The sequence below is a fragment of the Bos javanicus genome, chromosome 7, assembly GCF_032452875.1.
Source record: "Bos javanicus breed banteng chromosome 7, ARS-OSU_banteng_1.0, whole genome shotgun sequence".
NCBI classification, from domain to species: Eukaryota; Metazoa; Chordata; class Mammalia; order Artiodactyla; family Bovidae; genus Bos; species Bos javanicus.
This window is the reverse complement of record NC_083874.1, coordinates 83,659,740-83,672,049: the sequence shown is the minus strand read 5'-3', so window position 1 is coordinate 83,672,049 and position 12,310 is coordinate 83,659,740. Positions and strand designations below refer to the sequence as shown.

The 12,310-nt window shown below is 35.8% G+C and overlaps 1 protein-coding gene across 2 annotated transcripts in view; it reads left to right on the top strand.

The window, feature by feature from the left end:
• EDIL3 (EGF like repeats and discoidin domains 3) overlaps window positions 1–12,310 on the top strand; it is a 484,817-nt gene that overhangs the window by 259,275 nt on the left and 213,232 nt on the right. For both annotated transcript variants that reach the window (XM_061424341.1, XM_061424340.1), the window contains one exon: window positions 2,166–2,279. In XM_061424341.1, coding sequence (XP_061280325.1) covers window positions 2,166–2,279 — 114 coding nt within the window. The remainder of the gene's footprint in view (window positions 1–2,165; window positions 2,280–12,310) is intronic.

Here is a 12,310-nt window from a genome sequence, read left to right as displayed (position 1 = left end):
ATAATAAGAATACTTTTTTATGTCTAACTTTACAAAATAAGGCAATGTATTCTTTAAGACCTGATGATTTAACTTTTTATTGGCCACTGACATACCTCACCTGAAACAAATTGCCATAGATATGATGTAGGCAAAGACACATTAGGCATGTTCCAAAGTAGCCAGTTATTGCCCCTACCTTGTACTGAGCAGGTAAGAAAATAAATAACACAGTGATTTCTGTGCCACTTTCAAAATTTAATGAAAATATGTTTCATGTTCATCCCATATAAATAAAGATTAGACGAATTTTTGAGGGAAAAAAGAGCTAAATATTTCATCAGGTGAGAAAATGAATAAATGACATATTCTTCCTTTAGTACTTTCCTTCCTTCCTTCTTCCTCTCATGGAGGTTTTAGTGTCAAAAATTTGAGTCTATTATATTTTATAGTACACAGCTGTTTCTTAGAATGATCAGATTCTGATTTAATCCTATTATTTGATGTTATATTTGCTTAAAATGGGATTCCCAGGTGGCTCAGCTGGTAAAAACTCCTCCTGCCACCCTGGGTTGGGAAGATCCCTTGGAGTAGGAAATGGCAACCCACTCCGGTATTCTTGTCTAGAGAATCCCATGGACACGGAAGCCTGGTGCCCTGCAGTCCTTGAACTAGCAAAGAGTCACACATGATTGAGCACTCCACTGTGGTTTAAATGATTTGGATTATTTCTGAACACAGTCATGAATTATGTCTACTCTCAAGATGTAACAGTTGACCAGAAACCAAAAAAGGACCAGAAATATTTTATAAAGTGGTCACCTGCCTAAAGAAATTTAGACCAAACTTTGCCATAATCTGAGAATGAGAGGGTGAACGAATCTGCTTCCAGGAGGAGATCCTGTTTATAAGAAAGACGTTAAAGGAAAAGGAAAACTAGAAGTTTTCTAATATTTTGTCCTTGTTTAATATTGAGAGGGTAATTTATGATCATATTGTTTTAAGCACCGTGAAAACCCAGAACTTTAGAACAGCTTTTGATATGTTTATCAGAAGGCATATTACACGTCTGAAATAATTTTCTTCAGATTGCACCACTATTTTGTGAGATATTTGATGAAGCAATACTTACTGGGTACTAGTGGTGTTCTAGATAATGTGTGGCATTTTGGGGGGTACAGAAAACAGTACTGGACAGGTCCTGCATTTGTAAAGTTCACGGATTGACTGTGAGAGGGAAAGGCCCACAGAAAGACGATTCCTAAGGAAGAGCATTTAGGTATGTAAGAAGCGGTTGTGGGAATAGGAGCAGAGCAGGTGTTCAATTGAAACAGATGATAGAAGGGAAAGCAGTCAGAGCCGTGTACATCCTCCAATTACTTTACTAGTTCCCACAGAGCCAAACTCGGGGCTGTGCTTAGAGGAAATGATGTGCAAATATCGGTGATTGATACTTCACTGAGTTCATCATTATTCCGTTTTTTTTTTTTTTTCAAAATCCCATTTATTGTCCCTGTTATCCAAAATTAGCATGGAATTTAGTATAATTTGCTGAATGTTTTATATATCATATGATTTTTCATCAGGTATAATAATAGTATATCAAAGGTAAATCCCGTTAGTCATCCTAACTTTAGAAACCCTTGAATGAAATTAGGAAATGATCGTCATTTACATTTATTATATTTTGCATGTAACAAGCTTTAGCTATTAACTCTAATTTGCTTCTCATCGCATTCATCAAAGGCGAACTATTTAGAAACTAAAACATCTCTGTCAGTGAGAATTTTAATGAATTAAGATGAAATGAGACAGTGTTAATTGGCAGTGGTTGCTGCTGGGGAGGTGTCTAGATCTTGTAAGTGATACCAATTCATTTCTCGATCAGGGTTAATTTGTTTGATTTAATTTTAAGGACACACTGAATATTTCCCCAACTAGTCATATTTATTTTCAGGATTAGAGAGTGTTTTAGTTCTGTTGGGTTTGGATTCTCAATTCCATTTGAACTTGACTTCGTTTGATTGTTAACAAATTGTCTATTGTAAGCACCATTTATATTTTTGACAAGACATATGCACATGACATTATTTAGAGCTTCTCTTACTTGAAATGCCTAAAACCTTCTAAAAATCTATCTTTTTTCACCAATAATTCTCTTTCTCTCTTCTTCCTATTTTCCTCAGATATAAATGAATGCGAAGCTGAGCCCTGCAAAAATGGTGGGATATGTACAGACCTTGTTGCTAACTATTCCTGTGAGTGCCCAGGAGAATTCATGGGAAGAAATTGTCAGTACAGTAAGTAGTCACATATATATGAATATCTATATATGTATATATATCCTCTGTTTGCATCACTTTCACTTATTATGGAATTTGGGTCAAAATCAGTAATTGCTTCTGGGGTTTATAATATATTGAAATGTGCATTTCATATTTGTTGTTACCAAATATGATAACAATTGATATTTGTTGTTATCAAATATGATAACAATCAAATGTTGTTAGTGTACATATATACTCCTGGATGGGTCTCGGAGCATGATAGGGATGCGAGTGGTAGGGATAGTGGATACCTTGTGACCTCAAAGGAGCTCAACAGTTCCGTAAAGACACAAGTGCATCACTTTTATGAGCCTCATTTTGGCTTTTGAGTATATATAGGACCTAATTTCCTCCCAGGCTGGTTATTCTGGTTCAAACAATAAATTCAGAGCATTCTAAACAGAGAACCTTGGTCACAAATAAAAGGTAGAGATTAATGAGGATTCATGTTAAGGTGGCCTATCTATTAGTAAGATAGGCCATTTATTTGTCTTCTTGGAAGCCTAAGTCTGTAAGGTCTTGAAGTGATGGATCAAATTATAGGACAATAATTTGCCTGAAGTGTTTACCATGAAGCACAGAGCATCCCACCTTTCCGAAAACAAACAAAAAGTAGGGAGAGGTAATAACGGGATTATAGTTGGTGGAAGGAGATCAGAATTGGGCACAAATACTTGCTAATGAGAACAGTAGTGGTGTAGTTTATTAATTGTTGGACATTTATAGAACTTCATAGTGCTATGGCTTTGATGTATATAATGATGTTAGAGCATTGTAACATATGCAAGTTGGGAATGCAAATGCAGATGAGAATTCAGACATGGAAACTAAGACACGTGGGCTTTGTGGTTTTCCCAGGCTCTCAAAGTTAGTGTCAAAAGCAGAACTGGAAGGAATCTAGAATCAGGTCTCAAGATTCCAAATTCTGTATATTTTTCTCTAAATCAAGATGTCTCTGTGGATAGAGCTGAACATGGTAAACTTGAAAGCACCTTCCACCTCTACTCTCTTATACACACACATCCACCCACACACACACACACTCACTCACTCCATCCCTCTCTCCCTCTTTCTCTTCTCTTTCTCTTTAGCCAGAGTAACAATTTTATTTCTCACTTTCCCTCTCTTTATTCCCATTGACAATGGTAATTTATAAAATAAAACAAGGAAAGTTATTGAAGAATTAATTTGGGTTATGTATTTAAACAAAATGATCTGGGGATTCTCATCACCCTAGTCCTGAAAATCTTCATGAAAATGATGAAGTTGTTAATATCAAAGAAATACTTGAGATTGAGCAAAATTTTTCTAAGCTTGAAAATAATTGGAGGGTGCTTCTCTGGAGGCTCAGTGGTAAAGAATCCACCTGACAATGCAGGAGACACCGGTTCAATCCCTGATTCGGGAAGATCCCACAGGCCGTGAAGCCAACTAAGCTCGTGTGCCACAGCTATTGATCCTGTGCTCACAATCTCTGGAGCCGCAACTACATATGTACTCATAGGCCCTAGAGCCTTGCTCCACGACAAGAGAAGGAACCGCAATGAGAAGCCTGCTCCTTGCAGCTAGAGAGTAGCCCCCACGGCCACAAAAAGAGAAAAGCCTGCACAGCAGTGAGGACTAAGCACAGCCATAAATAAATAAAACTAGTTAAAAAATAAAAATAATTGGAGAAGGACACGGAGAACAAGTTAATAAAGGGAGGTTCAAGCATGGATGAATGGAAGGAAAGGAGAGTCTGAGTAAGCAGATTATTCTGAATAAACCATAGCCATCCAGGCAACTAACCTAGCAACCTTCCTACAAAGAGTTTAACTAACCTCCCACTAAGTTAAATTCAGTTTCAAGTAGTCCTTGGCCCACCCAGGCCCAGCTCTTGCATGAACATGTGGTTCATGGGACCTGAATATACTGCCTAGTGAGCCTTTGCCACCTGTATTGATCAAGGAGCAACTAGACAGCCAGTTGGTTGCCTGTTATTGTTGTTCAGTAACTAAGCCGTGTCGGACTCTTTGTCCCATGAACTATATAGCACACCAGGCTTCCCTGTCCTTCCCTGTCTCCCGGAGTTTGCTCCAACTCAGTCCGTTGAGTCACTAATGACATGCAATCATCTCGTCCTCTGTCACCCTCTTCTCCTCTTGCCCTCAGTATTTCCCAGCATCAGGGTGATTTTTAATGAGTCAGATCTTCCCATTAGGTGGCCAAAGTATTGGAGCTTCATCATCAGTCCTTCCAATGAATATTCAGGGTTGATTTCCTTTAGAATTGACTGGTTTGATCTCCTTACTCTTCAAGGGACTCTCAAGAGTCTTCTTCCACACTACAATTTGAAATAGCTCAGGTGGAATTCCGTCACCTCCACCCATTGAAAAAGGAAGGATGTGAGCTAGAAAGTGAAACCGATGACTAAAGCTTGTGCATCTCTCCATTAGCAATTACTGAAGTCACCACATGTGAAAGTACCCCTGAAAAGAAAGAAACCTGATAGATTAAGAAGGATGTATCAAAATAGGCTTCGAGCTTAATTGCCCCCAGCTTGCATCTAGCGTCTTCCAATTAGTTTTTGCTACTGTATTTAACAAAATTTTGTTTTTCTTTGACTTGGTTTTGTCTCTATATAATATCTATATGTAAATCCAGACTGCTTTCTGACATGAATGTGACAGTGAGGTGCCTCCCATTATCTATCATATTCTCTGACATTCTGCTGTTTCCTTCATCTCTGTGCCTTGACAGGGATCAAAAAGGGTCACGTAAGGTACACTGTAAAATATGTTCCTCTTGGGGTATTTGTTTTTATAGCATTGATTTATAAGAATATGTAATAAGGATTCTGATTCTTCCCATTGTCTTTGATCCTGAGGATATATGGTTTTGCTTTTTTGTGTGGCTTTTTATAATGTTTAGAAAATCCAGAGTAAGAAAGTGCACCTTGCCACAGTGATGATTTAGTGCTACACACTGAAAACTTAGACCATCCCCTGACTACACGGAATATAGAAGTACCTGCAGGTTACAGCTAGTGCCAGCTCCCAGTTGATTGAGTTTAGGATCTTGGGAGTTGACATTACAGAGATTATAACCAATTTGCTCACGTCCACTCTGAAGTTAAGATTGATAAACTTTCTTCAGGCTTTGTATGCTGTCCTGTAGGAATACCACAAGGTCAGTTTATACCTGCAATAATGGGAGACAAGCCATTTGTTTCAGCAGATATTTCATGTGAGAGAGGGAAGAGAGAATGATGGAGATTAAGTGCTTGGCAAGGCAGGGAACTGGTGTAGGGGTGCGGGGGTGAGGGGGTGGGGGAGGGAAGGGTTAGAGGGCGTCCATACCAAAATGCTGTTGTCCTTCTGTTCACATTTAAATTGTCTTCAGTCTCACTGGGGCTCCTGCACTTACATTTGCCTCACTTGTACCACTTCTGCCTTTTTAAAATTTTGATTTTATATTGAAGTATAGTTGACAGATATCTACTTCCTTCTTAATTGTACTGATGGGTTATTGAGATCTGGTATATTTTGCAATGGGGTTATGTATGGACGGAGGAGCCTGGTGGGCTACAGTCCATGGGGTCGCTGAGGGTCAGACACGACTGAGCGACTTCATTTTCACTTTTCACTTTCATGCATTAGAGAAGGACATGGCAACCCACTCCAGTGTTCTTGCCTGGAGAATCCCAGGGACGCGGGAGCTTGATGGGCTGCCGTCTATGGAGTCAAACAGAGTCGGACACGACTGAAGTGACTTAGCAGCAGCAGTATGCAAATGAACTTGAAATAAGAGTTTCTCATTTTAGGCCATTTCTGCATGCAGGCATCTTGATAGTTTATCTGAGATCACTTATTTACTTCTCACTCATTTCAAATAATCAGCAGGCATATGATACTATGATCTTATCAGCTGCTACTACTACTAGCAAGCCTTATATCAAAATATAAAAGTGGTAATTTTGGAGGTTGCATTTCTCACTGTGTAGAGAGACTGATCTTGATATCTATATGCTTATCATCAAAAGATTTTTTTTTTCAGTCCTTAGCTTTTTCTTTGCCTTTTCCTCATTTTTACCATACTTTCAATTTTAAGCAATTTATTATGACTGATTTTCAGTGTAATTAAATGAAATATTTTTAATATTAATGATATCCTACATTTTAAAAACCTAAGTATAAATTCATTTATTCATTCATTTTCATTTAAATAATTAAAGGCAAGGCATTTATGTTGAGATGAGAGTTTAATATTATTTTTTAAATTGTTATGTGAATTATTTTTCATAATGTATATCTTTAATTAATACAGCTATTAAGTACTTTTAGTTTGTAAGGAATAAATTTATATCTAGGTCTATTATAAGATAATGCTTAATTATGTGTATCAGTCACCTGTTAAACATTTTCTGTAACAATATAATTAGTTCATATGTTAACAAGTGTTTTAATACTTGGCAAAGAATGTACTTATAATTTTAACACTGATTATTTCCTAATATCTGTGGGTGAGTTAAGGCAATTATACATCTGATTTATATAATTTCAGTTTAGATTTCCAGTTATGATTCATAGAGCTTGTCATTGACTTTGAAAGATCTCAATTATTTTTTAGTTTTATCTTTTTCTTTTTACCACAGGGCATTTGATTAACTTTGATTATTTTTATTTTAATTGGAGCTACTTTTGATTGATATGTGAAAATTTTTAAGATGTTCCCATAGCACCTAACGGGGCTTCCCTGGTAGCTCAGTGGTTGAAAAAAAAAAAACCCGCCTGTAATGCAGGAGCTGCAGGAGACCTGAGTTCGATCCCTGGGTTGGGAAGAGTCCCTGGAGGAGGAAATGGCAACCCACTCCAGAATTCTTGCTGGGAAAATCCCATGGACAGAAGAGCCTGATGGGCTACAGTCCATGGGATCTCAAAGAGTCAGACCTGACTAAAGCGACTGAGCACACACTTAATACCTATTACAGTATTACAGATATTCTTCCAATTTAAGTTCTAATTTATATTCCCTTGTTTCTTTTAAATAAATTCAAGTGTTCACATGGCCATTTTTATAAACATCTTCAAAGGACAAGGATGATGAACTGGAATGAGAAACCTGTTCTCAGGAGAATAGATATGCTTTGTCATGTAGGATTAACAGAACATGATGTTTAAAGTAAATTCAATGGAAATTGATAGCACTTTAGTTAACTATCTAAAAATAACTTTTATTATTTTCATCTGGGGGGCTTATGTGGCTGACAGTAACCGTATACAGTTCCCTTCTGGGTGTTTAAATGTGACATGATTAAACTTCAGGAATGGCACTCAAATTCATTTCCATTACTGATACTATTTCTGGAAATTAAAATAGTCACCAAGGGAGCCCTTATAATACAGCATCCCCAAACTATTATGCCAGAAAGTATTATGACTTGGAGGATTTCAGAGCATTTTATTAAAAATCAAAACTAAAATCTTCAACTGAGGAGAAAGTGATGTTTCTAAAAGTCAAAATTATTCAGTTTTTTTTTTTTTAATTTAGTGAAATAATCTAGATAATTCTATAGTACTTTAGGAATTCCATCTATAAACTAATAAGGGCAAAAGGTAATGATACATGTGAATAGAGTTTGAAAACTATAGATTAATATTTCTGTATCTTCACTTTTGAGCAGCTGTAACTCTTTAAGCCTTCATTATAAATGAACTAGTATTTACAAATACACAAACATATGCTAGATAGATGTATATATGTGTTTTTTCTTTTGAAATCAATGTATGCTGCCAAGTACACTTGAATTATAAGTGAAGACTTATGCTGTTAAAATTGATAAAACATTTGATAAGTGAATAATGTCATCTCCATTATTATATGCTCAACAATTAATTATTGCTTTTGAAAGACAAACTTGTAAATAAAAACTGTCAACTTATCTTAAAATTTTGTCACCAATTGTTATATGATAATGTTGATTTTAATTTTACTATGAGCCAAGCACTCTTCTAAGTACTTTAAATAACAACTTATTTGGTCCTCTTAACACTCTCTGTTGTAGATTCTGTTTATCATTGGCTCCATTTTATAGAAAAAACTGAGCTCCTGAGAGATGAAATAATTTGTGTAGGTTCACATGGCTAGTAAAGTTCAGATCCTGGTCTTATTGCATCTGCATAGCCTGTCCTCCCAAGCATGATCGATCCTGCCCTTTGGCGGGTGAAAGGAACACTGTTTACTACACAGTACACTTTAAGAACACTTTCACTCGAGTGGCCTTGACAAGTGGCTGCAGAGTAAGAGGAAAGAACATAGGCTTTGAATTCAAATAGAATTGAGGTTTAAACTCTGCCTTTTTCTCTTTGTAGAATTGAGGTTTAGATTCTGGCTTGTTACCTTTATAACTCTATGTCTGAATAGCATATAGATTCTTCATCTATAAATAGAATGAATAGCACTTTTTGGTTTAAATTGATGACTAGATTAAAATTAGGAGCATATATAAACTATTTAGTAAACTACATAGGTCAATACATGTTGTAGATAAGCAAATAATTGTGTAAATAAATAGACACAATGATTTTGAATTACTTAAAAAAAAGTTAATGCTAGTTTAGTCCCCTTTTTCTTGTTATAATTTTTTTTTTAATTTTAAAGTACTACCTATCTTTAGCAATTGACTGTGTGTATTGAGAACAAAATGTATAGAAGTCAGATTTTTAATGCATTGCATACCATGTTTTACAAGTACATTAATTTAGGAAATCCAGTGACATTAGCAGTGAAGAGTGAAAGTGAAGTCGCTCAGTCGTGTCCGACTCTTAGCGACCCCATGGACTGCAGCCTCCCAGGCTCCTCCGTCCATGGGATTTTCCAGGCAAGAGTACTGGAGTGGGGTGCCATTGCCTTCACTTTCACTCTTCACATTCATGCATTGGAGAAGGAAATGGCAACCCACTCCAGTGTTCTTGCCTGGAGAATCCCAGGGACAGGGTAGCCTGGTGGGCTGTGGTCTATGGGGTCGCACAGAGTCAGACACAACTGAAGTGACTTAGCAGTAGCAGCAATGACATTAGCAGAATTTTTAATAAACAAATATTATTAATTCAACCAAAACCATTATAGGGGATAAGAGTTGCTTTAGTTTTTGAAAAATATGACATCATAACATACTCTGAACCACAAATACCAAATTTCTTTTCTTTATGTTTTTTTGTTTGCAATTATTGTTAAGATGCCGCTGTTATTCGATCAGGTACTTTAGTGAATGGTGAACAGAAACAGTGGAGCAAATAATTCCAGTATTTTCTTATCTAATATAGATGGTCAGAGATTATAGTTTTATCCTATATAACAGTAAATTCCTAGTCTGCTATATCCAGATATTACATAGATCCAAAGGCAAAATATAAGAGATTCTGATTAAAATATAGAGTTTTAAAAATAATGTGTTTATAAAGAAATGAAAATGAGAATTAAGACACATAAATTTAATAAGAAAATTGTGTAAGTCGAGTATTATAGTGAAAGTATTCAACTAGGTGTTCAGTAAATAAACTAGCCACAGATATTTATTGATTTTTTTTCTTAACTATGTACAGAATTTTCAGAAAATGTATGAATTAATTCATTCACCAACCTAGATCCAGCAGTAGCCACCCACTACAGCTGGAGCAACAATAGCGGTTAAATTCAGTTCCTGTTCTTGTGGAGTATGCAGATTAATGGGAAAGAAAAGCAAGAATTACATAATAGCTGATTACAAAACATCCTGAGCACTGTGAATGAAGAGGGAGCCATGATGGAGCACCTGTTCTGTTTGGGGAAGTTTAAGGAAATAACATTTGAACTGAGGCCAGAGGAGCATAATAGTAGGTACCAAACAGAGGGCAGGCTCTCGAAATGAGGATTTCACAAGAAGGACAATATGCTCAAGGATAAACAGGCTCTTTGTTTAATATGAAGACAAATATTAAGTGGATGAGTTATGATTGCTGTGTAATAATCATCTGATGAGGTTTTTAGGATGATCATTTGCCTTTTAAGCTTTGACAATACGGGGTTAAGACCAGCTGATGGAAAAAATATTTAAGGATTATGATAATCATCTCACAAACTATTTTGTGTGCCCACAAGGGATTTTTAAAACAACAAAATAGACTTTAGCTTTTGTATGTATAGCAAGAAATCAATGAAAAGCAAAGAATAATAATCATTAATGCTAAATCTAGTTTTATTCCAGATTAAAAAAGTCTGCTCTGTTTTAGAATTTTGAAATGGTGCTTTAGCAGTGCTTTTTGCCTTTGAAATCATTGCCTAATATCAACGTAAGGTTACTTTCCTTGAATACATAGAATAGGAATTAATTCAGAACTCCAATAGGACAGGAAAAGGGCAGCTTACCTTAGGCTCTCACCTTCTGTGAACATTAAAAAAAAGGAAAAAGTAACTATGGGTTGGTGAAAGTTTTATATTTAAGATTAATTGTATATTGTTAAATCCAAGATACACAATATTTAAAATCTACCCATAAATATATAGCGATATAAATGGAAGTAACCATAACTATAAATACTTGAACATGGATAATTATTTAACTTAGTTTCTCACATTCTTTACAAAGACCTGACAATAAGTACAAAAAATCCAGAATACTGTACAAGTATATCAATAGCCCTCAAGGGAAGAAATGACTCCGACATTACTGCAGGATGAAGTCTTTGCAACAATAAACACAAAAAATTGACTTAATGACAAAACCAAATTGGATTTTATGTGTCTGACACAGAAGTTCCATTTTCAATCAGATGCCTCTGGGTATATTTTTCCAAATGTTGCCCAACAATTTTGTACAGAGATGTCACACTTTGAAAGTTCACCTGCTGTACCTTAAAGTGATAATCGAATAAAAGAAAGATGTAAAAATATCTGCAGAATGCTCAAATAGATCCCCTAGGACTTACTAAATACATCTAACAAATTGAATCAGATTCTCATTACCTGACAGTTTTGTATTTCATTACAAATAATTACTGAAACATTCAAGAAGACTTTATTGTTTTTCAAATTATGTAACATTCCCATTATGCACTTAATAGCATATGTTCAGGGATCAAAATTAATTTTGCATTTATTCTCCAAACTGAAACTCATTCTAATATATCCCTATCTCTAAAAAGGCAGATAAAGTATGCAGAGATCAAGAGAGTTTGGCAACGGGATAATGTGATGTCATCTTTGTAGCATTTAAAACTGTAATATATGATTGAGAAATACCACATTTTTCTCAGACCGTAAATATCAATCTTTTCAATTATCACCCCATCCTTACCCTTGAAAAAAAAAAAAAGAACTCAAATAAAATATGGCACTATAGACAAAAATCTCCTATAGGAAAACTACTAGAAAAGAAGTCATTCTATGACTTGCAAGTTGAAACATGGTTAAGATGTAATTTGTGGGCTAGTCATTATTCTTTACATGTGTACCATGGCATTTTGGGGTGCTTAGGTGAAATTTGGGGTCTGATTATCAGAGTGAGGCTGAAATGGTTATTTCATCATGGGAAAATTACAGGCATAAATCACTGTTTGTTTGTTTTTTTTTAATCAAATTCACTGAATAGCAGAGACACTTTTCTCAGGAGAAAGAAAAGAACATAGATGATATCTAATCTTTTATCAAATGTGCAAAGTTTTCCAGGATTTCCTGAAATCCAAAGGGTTTCAAATAGTACCAATAAAATTTTACTGGCAACCATGGAGCTGAGTTGGGTGGGACAGCAACCCCTGGCATGCCGCTGGCTGCAGTTGTCAGCTACATCCACACCCTTGGAAGTGATACCTTCCAGCAGCATGTAGCACAAAGAGCCTCGTATATGTTTTGAGTTTCATCTTCAAAGCATTTTTCTTCACCTGAAGGAGAGGATTCCAACAAATTTCTTTCCTGCATAGTCATATTGAATGGTAGGTGCAACTGGCACATCATGGTAAGCTAGGACTGGCAGTTATAAAAATGTGAAT